The sequence below is a fragment of the Kluyveromyces lactis genome (assembly GCF_000002515.2).
Source record: "Kluyveromyces lactis strain NRRL Y-1140 chromosome F complete sequence".
NCBI classification, from domain to species: domain Eukaryota; kingdom Fungi; phylum Ascomycota; class Saccharomycetes; order Saccharomycetales; family Saccharomycetaceae; genus Kluyveromyces; species Kluyveromyces lactis.
The window spans coordinates 1,341,458-1,360,524 of NC_006042.1; the positions used below are offsets into that span (position 1 = coordinate 1,341,458).

The 19,067-nt window shown below is 40.2% G+C and overlaps 10 protein-coding genes across 10 annotated transcripts; 5 read left to right on the plus strand and 5 right to left on the minus strand.

Annotated features, from left to right (window-relative positions):
• Positions 1-306: 306 nt before the first annotated feature.
• Positions 307-2,610, plus strand: RAD4 (Rad4p; the record flags this gene model as incomplete). The annotated part of the gene is made up of 1 exon (XM_455730.1): positions 307-2,610. The coding sequence occupies one exon, from the start codon at positions 307-309 to the stop codon at positions 2,608-2,610; it is 2,304 nt and encodes a 767-aa protein (XP_455730.1).
• Positions 2,611-2,840: 230 nt separating this feature from the next.
• SPT2 (Spt2p) lies at positions 2,841-3,749 on the plus strand (the record flags this gene model as incomplete). Its single annotated transcript, XM_455731.1, has 1 exon — positions 2,841-3,749. The coding sequence occupies one exon, from the start codon at positions 2,841-2,843 to the stop codon at positions 3,747-3,749; it is 909 nt and encodes a 302-aa protein (XP_455731.1).
• A 127-nt stretch (positions 3,750-3,876) lies between these two features.
• VTC5 (Vtc5p) lies at positions 3,877-6,432 on the minus strand (the record flags this gene model as incomplete). Its single annotated transcript, XM_455732.1, has 1 exon — positions 3,877-6,432. One exon carries the CDS (start codon positions 6,430-6,432, stop codon positions 3,877-3,879), a length of 2,556 nt encoding a protein of 851 aa, XP_455732.1.
• A 1,265-nt stretch (positions 6,433-7,697) lies between these two features.
• Positions 7,698-8,723, plus strand: SLU7 (mRNA splicing protein SLU7; the record flags this gene model as incomplete). Its single annotated transcript, XM_455733.1, has 1 exon — positions 7,698-8,723. One exon carries the CDS (start codon positions 7,698-7,700, stop codon positions 8,721-8,723), a length of 1,026 nt encoding a protein of 341 aa, XP_455733.1.
• A 323-nt stretch (positions 8,724-9,046) lies between these two features.
• On the plus strand, positions 9,047-10,180 carry PUS6 (pseudouridine synthase PUS6; the record flags this gene model as incomplete). The annotated part of the gene is made up of 1 exon (XM_455734.1): positions 9,047-10,180. One exon carries the CDS (start codon positions 9,047-9,049, stop codon positions 10,178-10,180), a length of 1,134 nt encoding a protein of 377 aa, XP_455734.1.
• A 158-nt stretch (positions 10,181-10,338) lies between these two features.
• On the minus strand, positions 10,339-12,894 carry BBC1 (Bbc1p; the record flags this gene model as incomplete). Its single annotated transcript, XM_455735.1, has 1 exon — positions 10,339-12,894. One exon carries the CDS (start codon positions 12,892-12,894, stop codon positions 10,339-10,341), a length of 2,556 nt encoding a protein of 851 aa, XP_455735.1.
• A 285-nt stretch (positions 12,895-13,179) lies between these two features.
• On the plus strand, positions 13,180-14,217 carry PEX35 (Pex35p; the record flags this gene model as incomplete). Its single annotated transcript, XM_455736.1, has 1 exon — positions 13,180-14,217. One exon carries the CDS (start codon positions 13,180-13,182, stop codon positions 14,215-14,217), a length of 1,038 nt encoding a protein of 345 aa, XP_455736.1.
• Positions 14,218-14,400: 183 nt separating this feature from the next.
• CLC1 (clathrin light chain CLC1) lies at positions 14,401-15,090 on the minus strand (the record flags this gene model as incomplete). The annotated part of the gene is made up of 1 exon (XM_455737.1): positions 14,401-15,090. The coding sequence occupies one exon, from the start codon at positions 15,088-15,090 to the stop codon at positions 14,401-14,403; it is 690 nt and encodes a 229-aa protein (XP_455737.1).
• A 240-nt stretch (positions 15,091-15,330) lies between these two features.
• Positions 15,331-16,614, minus strand: TRS65 (Trs65p; the record flags this gene model as incomplete). The annotated part of the gene is made up of 1 exon (XM_455738.1): positions 15,331-16,614. The coding sequence occupies one exon, from the start codon at positions 16,612-16,614 to the stop codon at positions 15,331-15,333; it is 1,284 nt and encodes a 427-aa protein (XP_455738.1).
• A 367-nt stretch (positions 16,615-16,981) lies between these two features.
• Positions 16,982-18,994, minus strand: KLLA0_F14663g (uncharacterized protein; the record flags this gene model as incomplete). The annotated part of the gene is made up of 1 exon (XM_455739.1): positions 16,982-18,994. One exon carries the CDS (start codon positions 18,992-18,994, stop codon positions 16,982-16,984), a length of 2,013 nt encoding a protein of 670 aa, XP_455739.1.
• Positions 18,995-19,067: the final 73 nt, after the last annotated feature.

The window sequence follows — 19,067 nt, forward strand, 5'->3', positions numbered from 1 at the left end:
TGGCACTTACCAACGACCTCCCTACAGCTGATAAAAAGGTATGTTGCCTTTTGGAGAGCAGACATTCTTGAAAGGACATATTTAAGACTGAAAGCTTTTCTTTTTGATATTGAAAAGCTTAAATTGGAACCTAGGAAAAGGAACCGATTTTGTGTAGTATGCCAAGGAAAATAACGAACAGTTATAGAGTCACAGTTGAACCAGGTTACGGGGTTGATTTCAATGCAAAGAAGGTTCGACTCTATTTCTAGTTTTCATCTTTAAGTGCTAGTTTTGCTCAGTTTAATAACGGTTTTCTTTTCATGAATGAACGACGGAAGATTATCAAGAGAATACTTTGATTTGATTAAGGATGCACTTCAAGAGGAGGAAAAAACTGGCGGAAGCGGTAGCAGTTCACCTCGTAAGAGACGCAAATTAAGGTCTTTGCAGAAGGAACCAGAATTGGAATCGGAGAGCAATCGTGTCGTTATTACCATCGAATCGGACGATGAAGAACAGAATAACTACGATGATGATGATGATGATGATGATGATGATGATGAATATGATAGTGAAGAGTTCGAAGATGTCACTGATGCGCCTGCTAACAATGGAAATATATCAATTACTATAGATACATCAGCTCAGAAAAAGTCTACGAAGAAGAAGAAGAAAACTGAGCATGGGTTAGACCCTGCAGTGAAAGAATTTCGTAAAACATGTCATATGTTCATGCTACTTACTCTCGTGTGCCACTCATATCAGAGGAACGAATGGTGTAACGACGAGAAGTTGCAGAAAAAGCTTGCTAAACTGGTGTCTGACGATATATTCAATAATCTACATCCCCAAAAGGATGATGAGATGCCATTAAGAAGTACCCGGAAGTTGCTCGATGCATTACGTATGTTGATGAAACATTGGAACAAAAAGTTCAAATTAGAACTAACTTCACCGTACGAATTCAATCATTTATATATGGTTCATTGGGATTCGGTGTTGAAGCACAAGTGTGAAAGTGTCACATTCAAAACATTCAAAAAGTTTTTCACAAGGATGCGTGGACCAGCCAATATTAGTGTGCAGGGTTTTGTCACCATGCTGAGAGGTTGTGGATTGAACGCAAGACTCATTCATAGCCTTCAACCACCCGATTTCACTGATAGTAAGATCTACAATAAGCGAGTTGTTTGGAGCTTGGAAAATGAATGCCTAAAGTATCCGATATTTTGGTGCGAAGTATGGGATAAATTTGCGAAACAATGGATCACTATCGATATCGTTGGTCAAGAAATAATTGAACAAGTGCGTTATAAATCAAAACTAGAACCAATAGGTCGTATAAATTCAGCCTTCAATATGATGCGATATGTCATCGCTTTCGATAGAAAACAAGGCTGCAAAGATGTATCTCGGAGATACATAGCACATTTACAAAATAAAGTTCGAAAAAAGAGGATTACAAGAGAAGCTAAACTGAACGAATGGTTTAACAGCATTATAAAGTTTTTGAATAAACGTAATAGGAACAGGATTGATGATTATGAGGATGAATATTTTGATTTGCGTAATGAACACGAGGGAATCCCAGACAGCCTACAAGACATTAAGAATCATCCGTTCTACGTCTTAGAGAAAGATTTGAGAGCAAACCAGGTATTGAAACCGGGTGCTCAGCAGTGCGGCTTCCTTCGACTTCGTAATAAATCAAACTCCCTTCTCAAAGTTTTTCCAAGGAAAGATGTAATATCTTGTTACAGTGCTAGGCACTGGTACATGCAAGGAAGAGCATTGAAGTCGGGTGCCAAGCATCTTTTGACACACAAAATAAAGAATCCTGTCGAAGAAGACGAAGATGAAGAGAGGCTTTACCCCATTGGTCAGACTGAGTATGTTATTCCTAAGCAAGTGGATGCTGATGGTAAAATCCCTACTAATTTCTACGGTAATATTGACATTTATAAACCATGGATGATTCCAATAGGGTGTTGTCTCGTAGAAAATCCAAACTCGATTAAAGCTGCAAGCTTCTTACGTGTTCCATTTGCAAAAGCAGTGACGGGTTTCAAGTTCGAATCGGGACGAAGAGTTAAACCTAAGGTCACCGGCGTTGTTGTCGAGAATGAATACGTCGACGCATTGGTTGCTGTAATAGAAAATATCGAAGAATGTAACGATGATGCAGCTAGACATGAATTAGAGCTTGAGGCTTTGAACGGCTGGTCACTCCTTCTTACCAAACTCAGGATCAAAAGTAGATTGGTTGAAGAACATGGTGCGGTGGCAGATGAAGACGGCAGAGATTACTCTGGTGAAAGAGATAGCGATCTAGAAGATCACGAATCATATACGGGAGAAGACACAGAAATGGGCGGTTTCGAACAAGGTGGGTTCCTTCTTGATTCTAATATGGATGGTGGATTCGTGCCTGAACCAGAATTACAACATGCAGAATCTGAAACAGAACAAGTTGAACATCCACCTGTGACCTATGGTGAAGCAACTCTAGACCGCGCTGAACCAAGTAACACGGAGCCAAACGAAATCGCTGATGAGTTCGAACAGTTCTTGCAAGAAGTTGGATCGCAATCGGATGACGATGATTCATTTCAATATGAATCAGAATAAATCTCAAGATCACGTGAACTATTAGTGTAGCGTATCTAATGACTATGTAATAATATGGAAACAATACATAACATAAAATAAGCATCATGATGGAAGTTGATGTACCAGTGGATCAAAAGCAATCATCGCACAAGACTGTATTGTTAACCGCTGCTACGGTGCAGTGAGTATACATTAATCGATATTCTATCTACCAGTACTCCTGCTCTCTTCAAAGATATAGCAAAATAATGAGCTTCTTGGCTAAGTTACAGCAGTTGAAGCAGACCACTAAGATTAATGAACCGAATCATTCCGCAAACCAAAATAAAGCTAAATCTCTTCAATCTGAAGAAAAACTACTTCCCAAGGATTACGTTCGTGAAGTTGACCCGGCTATTCAAAGATTAAAGGAAGCGCGTAGGTTGAAGCAAGGTATATCATCCACATCGACTAAACCTGCTGCTAAGGCCAGGCATAAAGCGTCATCGCCGAAGGATGAGGCTCCAATTTATAAGAAAAAACCTGGTGTCAATACCACAAGCGGAAAGTATCCTGTCGTGGTACCGAAAAGGGAGCCAATCAAGAAACTATCGTTTGATGAATTAATGAAGCGAGCAGAGCAGAAGTCTAGGGAAGGACCAAAGGAAGACAAGAAGCCGCTCCCGAAGAAACTCGGATTTGATAAAGCCGCTAAACCAAAGGCGGCAACGAAAGATGCTAAACCTGTAAAAGAACCGAAGTCGAAAGTGATGGTAAAGTCTTTCAACCGTTTTGCACAACCAAACGAAAAGCTTGCGAAGAAGTTAAAACTTAAAGAAAAGAAACAAATTATGGCAAGACACGGAGATCAACATTATGACAGTGAGAATGACGAAGATCTCTCAGACTTTATTGAAGATGATGATTTAGACGAGTGTGAACAAGGCTCCAAATCACAACCGTACGATAGAGATGAAATTTGGTCTATCTTCAACAAAGGTAGTAAAAGGAAATACTTTGATTCAGATGATGACGACGATATGGAAGCTAACGAAATGGAGATCTTTGAAGAAGAGGAAAGAGCTACAAAAATGGCGAAGCTTGAAGATAAGAGGGAGCAAGCTTGGTTAAAGGAACACGAAAAAAGGAAAAAGAAACTGAAGAAAAGCCATTCATAAACATGTCAATGTACGAATTGAATATATCATTTATTCATCTAATATACAATTAATTAATGCATTAGTTGAAATCATAGATCCAAATGAAATCAACATTTTGAAGTTTGTGTACTATTATAAAATTGCTTTACAATATCAACTCTATAAATCCATAACATACTGCAAAGATTATGATAATGAAGATCACAACACCAGTAATATAATGCCAAGTAGGTGCAAACGTGAATCTTGAAAACATTAATAACAAAGACCATGCACCGAGAATTAAGGATATGGATAATGATATGAATATCATCGTCAAAATAGAAGTTTCGTTTTCTAGTTGTGTATCATCGTTGAGTGATTTGAACAAAGATGTCATGATACCAATGGTTACGCCTGTAGTCAAACAGGATATTAGCAATGAAGAAACATAGAAGAAAGATATCACCTGGTCATGCTCGAACTCATATATTGATTCTGAATTTTGTTCTTCGAGTTCCCAAAACTTATTCACGTCGTTTCTTTCCGAAGAAGAAGAAGTAAGTATGGAAGTGTCAGTGTCTATTGAGTTGTAGGACTTACCTGCATCTCTTAATAAAGATTTCCTAGCTTGGACGTCGTCAATTATACCGAATGCAATTTGGAACTTCGATAAGAGATGATAGATGGCAATTATGAATGATGGGTTAAATCTGATGAGACCAGTATCGTGTGTGTATTCGTCATCGTCTTCGTCAAGACAGGAATAAAAGTCCTGATCCATTGCCTCTTCTCCGTCATCAAATTCATTCCAGTAACGAATTCTAGGCTTTTCACGTTCTGTTACAGTAGGTGAGATATTCACGGCTGTGTTTTGGGATGATGACTGGGAAAATTCTATTGTAGGTGGGTTTAGCAGTGATTGATACCTGTCGTGAGTCTTCTTCAAAAGAGCGTTACCAGCTCCGAACATCTCTTCTACGGACTCAAAATTGAGGTTCCCATCGAGACATGCAAGTGGATTGCTACCTCCTGCTATTTTTCCAGCCATTTCCCAAAGAGTAAAATTCCTACCTGTAGGGTAAACGGAAAGGTTATCCGTTACTAGTTTCTCCGTAAGATCTACCATTATTGGATCAATGTGTTTCTTGGAATAGGTCTTATTTGGTACAGACGACGATGAAGTTGCTTCGAGAATTTTCACTTCTAGTACTGCAAATGGAAGTTTGTTATCGTTTATCTCGATATTGTCGTCAATGCAAATCAGATAGTCGTTGTTAGTTTCAATCGATGAATGACTAATAATAAATCTGCTTCTTCTGCATTTGATGACGAGATCTGTGGTCTTGAGGTTATGTGAGTAACACCAATCGCGACAAAATTCGTCTAGTCTGTTAGATACTGGCATCAACGATGGTTCGCATCCGTTTAATACAGCTTTAATATCAGTATATTCGATGGTGTCAGTAGATATATGATTACGAAGGCCACCGACATGGCAAAGCAGGATGGAATCGTTGGAGCTCGGATAAGATACTAACAAATTCGGGAAAAGATTTTCCTCGGTGGAATTGTAAAGGTTGGTGACATCAGCGCCAGGCTTTGCCAACGGTTCGAAAAGAATATTATGAGCAGATGAGGAAGAATTCGATAATTGTTGTGACCTATTAGAACCGGGGTCAGATTCCGGTGACCCTACTGGAGGGCTTGATTCTGTGTCACGTCGTTGGGAACTAGACGCAGCTTCTTCCCTTTGAGCGTCTCTGAACATACGTAACGATTTAATGGATCCCTTTCTCTTAGACAAGAGAGCATCCCCGCTTAAGATTTTTTTAGAAGTAGCTATCACGGAGTCATCAAACAAACAGAAACCAAGGTTAATCAACAGGAACTTAATTTCATCCTCACTTTCCTTTGATATTAAAAATGACCCTAAGGGGTTGAACTTCGATAAGAAATAATGGTCGAATTTCAAAGTACTGTCTATAACATGCGATGAAGAGACCACGGAACTTTTCCTCGAAGACGGAGCAGTGCCTGAAGTGATCCCAACGTTAGAATTGGCCCGAGAATTCGATGTGTTGCCAGTTTTGGTATTACCAGAATCAACAGGTTGCTGGTCAGCATCCTGTTCCATTTCATGCAAAAGATCAACGATCAACGAAATCTCAAGCAAGTATGGATCCAAATCCACAGTCAACATAGATACACCTTCATGGCCCTCCTTAAATTCTGGACAATTCTTCAACGAGTTGATAAACTCCTGTGCCAACTGCGTACCGTACGGGTAGTGTTTCAAGAACTTCTTAAACAATTTCCTCACTGCAATCTTTTGCAAAATCAAATACCTGGACAATTTCTGCAATTCTAAATTACACCTATCCAAATGCTGGTTGATTAACTTGATCCTACGTAACTTTTTGTTCTCATCCTTAATCAAATGCAACTGAGTCAAATAATTCTCTATCGAAACGATCCGTGTACTGCACTCTTTCAACTTCATCGAGATGAAAACATTAATCATCTCGAATTGCGACCGAAACAGCTTCTTCAAAGATCGTAGTTCAGGATCATCTTCGATACTATTAGGTCTAAATTCTGGGTCCTGGCCCTCTCGTACCGTAGTACATCGTCTGATACCAACTTTCAACTGCTGATAATCGATATTGTGAAGTTTCCATTCAGGAACAGACTTATCCAATATCTGAGTCCCAAACTTCATATCTGGGCCCTTATATCTCTAGTTTCTAGGTTGCAAGATGCGATAGGGGAATGAACAGGGATACGATTCTTACCAAAACAAAAAAAACCTACTGCCTCGAAGTATCCCGTCTTATAAATTGAAACCTTGTCCTTCTCAAGGGTGTTTCTAACAGCTTATAAAGAAGAGAAAGTCTTATCTCGAGAGAAGAGTGGAATGGTACGAAATGATAAGGCTGGGATTTACTATGTGGGCCCTTTATAAAAGGCAAGTTAAGTGGAAAATGGAAGAAGGGAAAAAAAAAGCGTGTCACGTGCTTGGATTGGAAACGTTCCAACGTGGGGTCCCGTGCAACATATCAAAGTACTTATCTCACTCGCTTATATATATAAATATATATATATATATATATTCACATATACATGTTTACATACACACATATGCACATCCGTTTTACGAGGGCATGTGCAAGGTGGGTGAGGACCAATGGTGTAGAACTAGGTGATCATTTTGCACATCAATATATCACCGCGAATTCACTTTTCACAAGACTAGCCCAAGACTTGCCCTGAATGCTGAAAACTGCTGGAAGAGTAATCGAAAATAGACTACCCACATCTCCATTGGGAAGAGAAAGTACTGGAGTTGCTACTCCCATTATTATTGTACGCGCATTCTGTGGAAGAGCCACAGACGAAAGTGTGTATTGAGATATGATTCATAACTGTCTCTGTTCTTAAGTTACTTCGGACGATACTGCCTTTTGTATGCGTGCGTTTCGTCCACGTGTTACCACGTGCCTACCATTCTGTTCTGTGCCAAGTCAAATAGTTCTCTCGAGCGCCCGAGAAACGGGCGGAAAATACCGACAAAAGGTATATCGCACTGCGAAAAATGTACATCTTTACGGTCCGAAGCAGGAACAGGGCAACCAGATAGCCTAGAACTCAGGTTCAACGTTGAAATGTCACGATGTGAAACATCGTGAGCCTATAGTCAGGCCCTATTTTCCTTTAGTTTCCCTTCGGTTCGCTGTTTCTCTCTCGAGAACTCGTTTTCTTGTCAATATGCGTATATATTGCACATTGTGTATGCTTGTTGTTCCTTCTGTAGTTTCTGTACGAAAAATGTGAAAAAGAAATAATATTTCAAGTTGCTGCCAAAGTGAGAAATAGCATTTCGCATTATCTGACCTCTCTCTCTCTCGCTGATGTTACCAGATAAAGGTTTGGGGGGCACTGAGGTTTGATGAACCTAAGAGACCAAGTTAAGTACGGAGTTTCGTGATGCGTAGGGGTAATTCTGGAGCGCGTGGTAACCGTGGTGGTTCGCGTGGGAAACCGGGCCAGAACGAACATATACCGAATTTTATCAAGAACAAGCCATGGTATTTGGCAGAAGAAAGTGAAGTAAGTGCCAGTACCAGTGCCATTAACAGTAACAGTACCATTTCTGGTACCGGTACTGGTACCGGCACTGAATTAGAAGAAAAAGATTACTTATCCCACCATAGGCTAAAGAAAAGTTCAGTCCCCGATTCAGGGACGGCAGAAATCGATGATGCATTCACTTATGTAAGGCCTAGTGGAAGGAACCGTAAGAAGAAGGATTCATATGACCTAGATTTGGACGCCCCAGTACGAAGACGTGACGAGAAAGTTATTGAGTCGAATTATGATGCGAAAAGAGATCGGTGGTATGGGTACACGCCTGATATAAAGGAGATTGAAAGGAATCATAAGGGGCCCGATACAAGTCATAGGGAAATGGACGAGGTTCAGATCCAAGAGATGGAAAGATTGGGTTTGAAACCGGAAGATGTCGGGTTCGATGCTACTCAACCGCTGTCAGGCCCAAAGGAGAAATATAATCCGGTCAGACTAAGGGAGGATAAAGCTGCTTATTTGCAGGATATGTCCTCTGAGGAGATGTTGTACGATCCAAAATCAAGAATTTATAAATCAAAGGAAGAGGGTACAATAGATCCCAAATCCAAGATGTTCCATCGCCATTTGACTGGGGATGCCTTGCAAGTGGGTGTAATCAATGAAAGGGTGCGACAAGAGGCTGTTCGCTCGGGGATTAAAGATTTCGAAGTCAATAAAGAGAAGTTGAACCATGTTTTCGCGGCAAACCCGACCAAATATGAACTTATGATGCGTACAGAACCTGAACGGAAACAGGAAACTTCTGTAGAACAGGATGCAGCACCAAAGCGAAGAAAATTCGACAAGAACAGTTTCAAAGAGTCTTCTTCTTCTTCAAATCCGGGTTCTTCTACGATGAAGGATTTGTACGATAAATATATGTAATGAATTGTTTATGCATTTTGAACATAGCATGGGAACCAACAGAAATTTGTCAGTCATGGAACTTGGATTCCATCTGACCACAAACGCGTTGGCCCAGATTTGAACTCCGTTGTCTATTCCTTGCTCTACCTCATCATTTGTACGGATATCATCAACTGAAAAGAAACGTTTGACCAATTTTTCAAATAAAATACAAGCGATGAGATGAGATGAGATGAAGTGCAACATAGGAATACGGCAAGGTCAGCTCTTGCCCCACCTGTAGCATCGCTCTTTTGTGTGGCGTTTGACATTATCTCTGTTAACAATCGCTTGCCTTAATTATGGTAGTGTTGGAAGAAGAGATGTCGATATACTTTCAAAATGGGTTAAGGAAAATCGCACCATATTATAATGCAAGATCATCGTTTGTGAAAGGCAGATGGTTCGGCAAGTCTTTGACCCAGATATTCATTGACGAGTTTGCACATACCCATGAAGAAGCACAACTGAAAATAACGGAAGGTTTTATCAAGCTGTTGAGGGAAGGTAAGCAGCTGGAAGGAGATCCCATTATTAAGAATAAAGATATTCTACTCACCTACCAACACAACCATGAACCTCCAGTCAAAAACTGGGGGGAACCAATTTGTGACGAGAAGCACATTATGGGAATTCCAATTGTGCATCAAGATGAACAATTACTAGTCATTAATAAACCCAATGGTATTCCGGTACACCCAACGGCCTATTTTTATAAGAATACTTTAACCGAGCTGTTGAAAGATTCTTTGGGATATCCAGTACACCCATGTTATCGTTTGGATAAGATCACTTCTGGTTTACTTATTCTGGCCAAAAATCCCATCGATGCTAACAGAGTTCAATCTAAGATAAGAGATCGTGATATGAAGAAATATTATCTAGCTAGAGTAAAAGGAAAATTTCCTGAAACTGCAGTTGATAAATCCCCAATCTATACCTGTGACTTGAAAATTAAATCAGAGCCATTATCCCCTTTGAAAGACGCACATACTGAGTTTGAATTAATGGAATACGATGCCGTAACTGATCAATCAATTGTATTATGCAAACCTTTCACGGGAAGAACACATCAAATTCGTATCCATTTGGCAAGACAGGGACACCCCATTACAAACGATCCGTTTTATAACCTTGATAACTCAACGTACCCATTACGGTCAAGGTTTATTATTGAGACCCCAGATTGGACTCAACTAACAAACGAAAGAATCGAAAAGCTACGGAAGCGGTTCGAGGTTGAACTGGATGATGTCTGGGATCAATTGAATGAAAATCAAGAACGATGTCCTGAATGCGACGAAGAAATGCCAAAAGATCCAACTCCAGAATCGTTAGAGCTATATCTACATGCTTGGAGATACAAAGGTTTGGATTTGGAGTTTGAAACAGATTATCCCTACTGGGCGAAGTTCGAAAATGAGAAACAAGCTTAACATCAAGTTTTGAGTTGTTTCTTTATTCATGTATTTAACTTTTTTAGTATCCTTCTCAATCAATATTGTATATACTATATATTTATTCAAATAGCAGCATATGTGTTCTTGCATTTGTTCTTCAAGAGGTCAATTTGTTTTACTTCCTTGTATCATTCTTACCAACCAATGTCCTTGCGATGTACTGGCTTGGCCACCTTTAACTTTCCTTTAGTCAAGTTTTCAAGTGGATACATAGATACTTTGCACTCACCACCAAGCTCTTCAATCACTGATAAAGATTGAGTTTCAAGATCCACAGATTTTAGAATGGCCACAAACGGCGTTTCTATTCCCAAGCTGTACGTTAAACCATCGTCAAAGGTAAATTCAGCGTTTCTTGCAACAAGTATCAAACCTGGTACCAATTTTCCTAGCGCAGCTTCATCTATTGCGGTGTTATAAGCATGTTCAAAAACGGTGATACCGTAAGTTCTTTGAGCAATTGGTGGGACTAGATTATCTATTGGACCCAATATTTGAGGAATAAATGAATGACAAGCTTTACCAACACATTTGTTACTGTTTTCGTAAATTGTTTTGATTAACAGATCACTACCAGTACTTTGTGATGAGGAGGGAATATAGTCCTGATGGGAAATTGCTGTCTCAATTGGATTCTTTGGATCATATACAACATATGCTTGAATTTGAGAGTAATCTTCGAACAAGAACTGGAAATCTCTGACAACCAACTTATTTGTATTCCTTCTTTCAACTATGTGATCCTGAGATTCCCAGATGTATTTTACTTTGCTTGGTTTAACAGTATCAGCCTGAACTGTCTTAGTTAACCACCAAGTACTTTGCTTTGAGAACTCTAATTCTGGAATAGTACCTGGTTCAAATTTCGCCGTAGTTGTCCGTCTTAATGGCTGGAAACTGGCCGGAATTTGTGGAGCAGCAGATGAAGGAGTGGCTGGTGATGAGTTTGCTGCACCTGGAATAGTCTGAATTGAAGGTCTTCGTTGCGGTGCATTAGAAGGAGGCAATGGTGGAGGGCCGCCACTGCTTGGTACTGGAGGAGCAGGGGCAGCAGCGGGCTGTTTTGTTGGCAGTTTCTGCTCAGTGTTTTCGGTTTTAACGCTTAAAACTGGTGCTGGAGCCTTTGTTGGTAATGGTGGTACAGGTACGCTTGAAGGAACAGGAGGAATTGGTGCACCTGTTGGAATTGGCGGGACGGAAGGAGCAGATGGAATTGGAGGGGCTGCGGGCAATTTTTGTGGGGCGTTAGTAGCTTGTGGAGTTTGTGGAGTTTGTGGGGATCCCGGAGAAGTATCAATTGTATAAACATGAGTGGGCCTAATTCTTTGAGGAACAGTTGGCGACGGAGCCTCCTCTTCTTCATCTTCCACTTTCTTAGTAGTTTCATCTTCGGATTCATATCCAGAAAGGCCTTGACTTCCCTCGGGTACTTCATCTTTATGTTGGAAGTCTGGGTCTTTGTCGTAATTCACCGAACCTGTAATAGCAGGTTGAGCATCATCGACTCCATCTACAAAGCTAGATTCGCTTTCTTCGTCAGCTTGATTTTCTGGGGTTTCGGCATGACCAGAAGTTTCCACAGCAATTTCTTCAGTCTTCTTCCTAAACATTGGCAGCATCGATGGGTCGGCAAATGGCATGACAGGAACCGCTGTTGGAAGAGATGACGTTTCAGTTGGACTTTCAGATTCTTCCTTTGGTTTCTTGCTTTTGGTTGGGGTCTTCGAAGAGTCAGCAGAAGGCATTGGCATTCCAAATGGGTTGAAGTACGCATTAGGCATACCGTATCTACTTGCATTTGCTAGTCTTGCCATCTTTTCTCTTAAAGCAGCACGTCTTTGTTCCTCTTCATTTTCGTCTTCAGAAGATTCATTTTCATCATTATCATCACGATCGTCATTCTCGTTAACTGACTCCTCAGGAATAGAGTAGGTACGCTGAGGGTGAGAGCCAATTGAAGCAGTATCATTAGGAATTGGTGGAGCTGTGTGAATGCTAGAAGTACTGACATCAACTTCTGGATTTTCAGCATCGGAATCTTCAATAACAGAGGCATCATAACTTTCCCTTTTTTCAATATTAACTGGAGAAGTTGCACTAGCAGTAGCAACGCTGCCGGTTGGGGACGACACACTAGAAATACTTTTTTTCCGCTTATGCAAAGTTTCCGCCTGTTCCTGTTGTTGTTTCTGCATATGCTGTAACATGGATATCCTTTGCTGCAAGGACATTTTAGATTCCGACTTAGCCTCCTTTACCAAATCATCGCTATTAACAAAACCACTCCTCTCAGTATCACCAGAACCTTCTTGAAACGACAGACTATTTCTCAACTGTCTGACATTATCCTGAGAAACCTTTCCCTTCTGGACTGGTGCAGTTGCAGCTGCAGCATTTGGATTGACAGTCTGTGTTTCCGGAATCTTGACCGGAGTTTCCACATTTGGTTTCTCCTCTGGCTGCTTCTCTTGAGCAGGCTCACTAGCAGTTTCCTTCAAAGGTTCACTAACAAAACCTTTGGGGAAAATACCTTGCTTTGTTTTACCATCAGCATCCTTAAACTCACCAAAGAACCACTCATCGTCTTCTATTTCAAGCACCGTAATGATCTGACCTTTGGAAAATGGTAAATCATCCTCAAAATCTGAGGTGTATGGAAACAATGCCTCGACCTTAAATGGCACAGACATCTTTAACACGTAATCTAGTTTCGAGAACTGTTCTTCTAGTAAGCTGGTCCTTTTATTTCACTCGCCGAGTGTTCTTTGTTAAAGGGGTGGTGAAAAGTTCGCGATATAAGGAATCGTTTTAATTTCAAAGGCTTTAGTAACATTTTTCCAAACAATTTTAAAGGATTAGATTTCACCGAAAGGTAGATAACGAACGAATGATAGACTTCACGTCAATTGAAAGGCATATATGAACGTTCAATCAGCAGGTGAGGGTTGCAGAACTTATGACTGATTGGATAAGGCATGACATTGAATTCGAATACTCGTTTGGCGAGATTCATTCGATTTTTAGCGTACGACTATGATTCGGAAATTGATAGAAACGCTTTGTATCGTCGCATCGTTGGAGTTATTGGTGTTAATGGGTTTATAGCATTGTTAAAAAAGCACCGGAAGTTAACGGCCAGTTCATTATTCGATGGTTTGCCTATCGTTGTTGCTATACCGTTACTGAGAAGGATAATTCGTCAAAGACATGCCAGCTGGTTCCTGGGTTTAACGATTGGTCTCTCGCAGCTCAAGGCTAAGCTACCGCATTGGATTGTTTCATACTGGGCTGTAGAATCTGTTGTAGATCAAATCAAGCTCTGGGTTGATTATTCCAGTATAAGCGAACGCCGTTGGATTCTTCTCAGGCAATTGGCAGCTAGTCTCTTGATACCAATCCTATACCACAGAAATCAATCGAAGGGGAGATTATACAGGATATTATTCGAGACTAGAAAACCTTGGAAGGACTTCCTTTTGTTATTTGTCGCATGGAATGTCGTCAAGACTTATAAGAATGTGAAATCCATCCTTTTGAAAGAGAAGCTTAAGAAGAATAAAGTGAATACTTCCTCAATGACGTTCGATTCAGAGGCAAAGGAATCTCAGACACAACATGGTTCAATGACAAGGATACTCATGCAAAGGTTAGAAGAGTTAAATGAGTTATCCGATAAGAAATCAAGCGGGTCGGTCAAAGAACGAGTGTATGGTTATTTCTTCAGTGACAATTTTATCAAATGTGTAAAATGGACGCTCTGGAGACAGGTGGTGATGTTAATCTTCAACGGTCAACATTCCAAATGTCTAAAGCCATTACATAAATCGATCATCATCATGTTGTCATTCACTTTGCTGAGCGACCCACAACATTTAGATATTAACTGGGAGCTACTCAAATACTTGGGGAGATCAACGTTATCTCAAGAACTTGGTAGGATACCACATTATCAAAAACCAATCATTTTCGCTGCCCTTAGTCTCTCATATCTAACCAGGAACCCAATTGCCTAATAAACAGACTGATTTGTTCCTAGTTTGATTTGTATCAATATGCGTGTGTTCCTTTTCTAATTAGAGTCTTTTCGTGTCGGTGTGTATATAAATGTTACGCATATGTTGATCTATACACAGATCCCGTATACATACGTATATATATATATATCACGATTCGTACGTTTCTAACGTTAAGAGCACTTATTTTTGACCAGTGGCGCCTGGAGCGGATCCATTTCCCTTCAACCTTTGTAGGATTTCCTTGAATTTGGATCTATCTCTGCCATCTACAATGTCAGCATCCTCCAAGTTGATCAACTGAAGAGCTTTGTCCCAAACAGTCAAATCTTGAGAGGCAAAAGCATGAGTCTTAGCAAGGAATTCTTCAGCTTCTTTTTGAGTTTGATCAATTCCCTGTTGCTTCTTAATGTTATAGTTTTCATAGAAATCATCAATATGTTTTGCAGCTTCCTCTTGTAAGTCTGCCTTGGCCTTATCTTCAGCTTGATCTCTTTCAGAAATTTCAAGCTCACGTCTAGCTTTCCAGTTTTCCAAAGCCTCGGACTTCCCTCTTACAACAGGCTCAGCAGAACTACTCTGTGGTTCTCCGAATTCGTCGTCGTCTTCTTCTTCTTCTACCGGGTTCGATACACCTTCGACGTCTTGTGGTTGATATGATGCTGCTGCAATGGCATCTGCTTCATTGACAGATGTTCCAAGAGTTTTTGAATCAGAGTCGTCCTTACTTAGAAGCTCGGAGTCTTGCTCTGTCTTGAATTCATCACCTAAGATCTCGGCTTCTCTTCTTAGAAACTCTGTTTCGTCACCATCTCCAGTAACAAATCCATCTTGCACTAGATCGTCTTCTAACTCAGGAAACTTATCAGCCATCTTGTTCAATTGTATCTATATACACCACTCGTGTCCTTAATAAATCTAACTTACACGCTAGAGAGCTGTCTTCACCTTCACCTTGCTGTGCTTGATTCCCTCTTGTAGACGTTTATTTCAACTTCAATTGAATCTTTCAAGTCGTCAATAGGGGAAAGCCTGGTATTTTTGTATCACGTGATATCGTTGTCTACAAAGAAAGCTCATCCTATATATAGTACTTACTGCTGTATTACAGAATCATTCCACTAGTATGGATAACGATGAGCCTAGGTCTACTACATCTAATGCTTCCAGATCTACTATTTTGATTCCTTTCGTATTGTGATGATAACCTTTTGCGATAGCGATGATTTCAAGATCACATTGGAAGGTTGTTCCTGGTGATAACAGCGGTAGTTTTAGATCATTTGTGATAAGAATCAAGGTCTGTGCTAATGGACTCTTTGGTCTATGATACACTACGAGATTTAACACTCTAGGAGTAGTGTTTTCCACTTGTAAAGTGACTTTGAAGGGCTCTCCCTTCTTAACGGTTATCTTGGATTGAAGGAAATTGAAATGCGCCTGCGCCAGGACACGCGGTAGTTGGACACTTGGAGGCTGGATAAAGGTAGGCGTGCTGGTATTTGAACTTACTATGGACTTAGAGGGAGTTGGCTTCCCTAGACACACTTCTGTCTCCCAGCTCGTACGAATTTTATAAGAGGATCCGATCTTATAAATAATTGTAACTTTAATCAATCTCGTGGAATCCTGTAACTGATAATTTATAGTATATGCATCATGACGTTTCATATTAAGCGGAAATTCTATCATTTCCTCCATAGGTTGTAGGGGTAATTTAAAATTCCCATCGCAGAGTTCGTAACATAGGGAGTCAACAGTAAGATATGGTTCTTCTGGAAATAACTCCTCAAACTTGCGTGCTAGTTGAATATCAAGAGAAGATATTACTTGAGAAGTTGTTGAATTCCTTTCTGGTCTTATTGCAATGTTTCTGAGTCTCATATTCATCAAAGAGTATATTGGTAACTCCACTGTTTTTGATTTCAATTCGCGATGAACCGAATCCGTACTTTCGGCTGATCCTGGTGGAGATGCAGTTAGTGGTTGAAAAGAGGGGAGTATATCCGATTCATTACCATTGGATCCTAATGCTTGTTCATTGGTTTTCAATGGTGGCTCCAAGTAAAAGAATTGGAAGCTGATTCGACCTTGTTGGCCTACATTGTTCACTAGATAATCGGAATTGAAAACGGTTTTTCTGATAAACGTTGGATCTAATTGCCATACATGGTCATTATGTTTGATAAGTGAGTCTGCATTTTTATCAATTCGTACTAGGCTATCCTTCAAATTAATAGCTAAAGAGTGAAACAGGTGTTTTAACGGGTCGACGGATGTGATGAATAATGGTAACTCTTCCCCAAAAATAATAAAAGAACGGCTGATTGTATCCGAGACATGAACACCAGTATCATCAATGCTGTACTCTTTTAGCGGAATTGTCACGTCAATCATCTTGGGGTCTATGATGCACTACCTAGAACTCTTCCCGGTATCACTATTTTCTTCACATATTCAATTCCGCCATTGAGACTGTTTTCTTTACATCTGCAAGATTGAAAAGATCACTTTTGAGATGTTTCCTTAATATGATGAAGATACATGTCTGAAAGAAGAGAAGGCGCATCAGTATCAAAACTAACTTTCAAAGAGTAACCTTTGAAATGTTTATTTGTATATAATGGAGCATGTCAAGCTTTGCTGAGATGTATTTATCTTCTTTATGGAGAACTTACCGTTTCAATTCGAAAGAGAGATAGATTTCGATGATAACATAAACAGATCAGATCATAAGTGATTCAAAGCAACAAGATTTATTCAATTATGTACTAGTTTGATTATTTGCAATATCGGTTTGTGTTGGAGGTTGTGGAGATGATGAAGATGATCTGCCAGGGGAATCTGCAGATAGTGACACAGGAGGAGTTAATGCAGCAGTCGATTGCTGTAAGGGTAAATGCTTCTCCTCTTCTGCTTCTAGTTCTGCAGGAGATTCATTCAACGGGTGGACCTTATAAACACCCCTTTCCACCTCTTCGGAGTCAAATACCTTATTTTTCAGTTTGTTCCAATTATCATGTGGTATATCCCAACCACATTTTTGAGCCACTAACGCTGCGACATCATCACATAAACCAAGAAGGGATAGGTCGAATTCGGCATGCTTTACTGGGTCTTTGTTGATTAGAACTTGTGGTACATGGGCAGGAATCATGTTAACAATTTCTGATACCGGTGCGACTTTCAAAGATGTACCAATGCAGATGAGTAAATCACATTGTAAAACGTCTTCTCTAATTAGTCTATGGAATTTCGACGGAAGGGCTTCACCGAAAAATGTGATATCAGGTTTTAACACACCAAAAGATTTGGGTACTGACCGTCCATGATGGTCATCCATATCATCATCCTCGCCATCTGCAAGCTCTTCATCAGTCTTGGTCTTGAAAAACTCTAGTCTTTTGCTATAGCAGTAAGGGCAAATAGGAAGTTGTAGGTTTCTGATATTTGGGAAGATTCTTTCACCTTGAATCTTCCAATGGCATGTGACACAGGATGCAGTTGCAAATGAACCATGGCATTGAACCATCTTTTCAGGTTCTACACCGGCGTAAGACTCCAAATTATCAATATTCTGCGTATAATTCCGCAAAAGTTTATCTTTATCCTGGATCATCTTGATGAAACTGTGTAAAGGTGAATACATGTTCTCTGGGGGTAGCACCATATGAGCAATATTATAAAAGACAGATGGATCCTCCGTGAAAACTTCCAAACTGAAAACATCTTGTGGATCATTTAATCCAAGATCTCCCAACTTAGAGTAGAAACCTTCAGATGATCTGAAATCAGGGATACCCAAAGAAGTTGAGATACCTGCGCCCGTTAGTACAATAATTTTTTTAGCAGTTTTCAACTTTGCCACGAAATCATCGATGGTATGGAAGTTGGTTAGTCTAATTCTAGTCGATAACACTTTGTTCATTGCTTTTTGCAAGTCTTTGATCAATCTAACAGCATGCTTCTTTTCTAAAGGATCTTCGAAACTTGGACTTGGATAAGTAGCTGTATATGTATCTGATACATTTTTAGTTTCAGAGCTGTTCTTCTGAGGTAAACTATCATCGTTGTCAGCGTTATGGACCACTTCCTGTATGGCAAGCATCAATTCTTTATCTTTGATCTGAAATCCCAATAACTTGATCATATGATACACGTATAAAGAGTTCAAGTCCTCTGGTAGGTAATCGTCCAAGAACCTAGCGGAACCAAACTGTTTCAAGTAAGAACGGGCATTAAGAGAATCCTCTTTTGAAATGACAGGGAAAACATACTTCCTAGAAACCGAACGTCTTTCCAACTTTATCGGATGTTCCGGTTTCTGGGGGGCATACTGTCTATCGCTCAAAGTACCATTAGTGGCCATGGTACCAGTACCATTACCACTACCGCTATTAGTATCAGCCGAAGAAGCAGCTAGTGCTGTAGAACCTGTGTTAGAAGATGTTATACCAACATGGTCAGATGCCGTACCGTTGAAATTAGAAGAGACTTCTTTCTCTTCGTATTCATCAACCACTTCGTCCAATTCGTCGGCCTTAGTTTCTTCCAGTATATCCTTCTGAGCATCTTCCTCTGCATCTGCATCAGCATCCGCATCCGCATCCACATCCGCATCCGCATCCACATCTACGTCCTCATTCTCCGGACTCCTCGCGGCAAACACGTCAGAATCTCCCCTCGCTTTCTTCCCAGACTCCAAGCCACCATTTCCCTCTGCCACAGACTCTTGTTCCAACGGTCTCTTCTGAAGAGTTCCGTAATATTCAGTCATTAAACTAAAAAAATCGTCTCGTACCCCTAAATCAAAGTAAAAAAGTTGATTTGAACTCCAGATAATGAATATT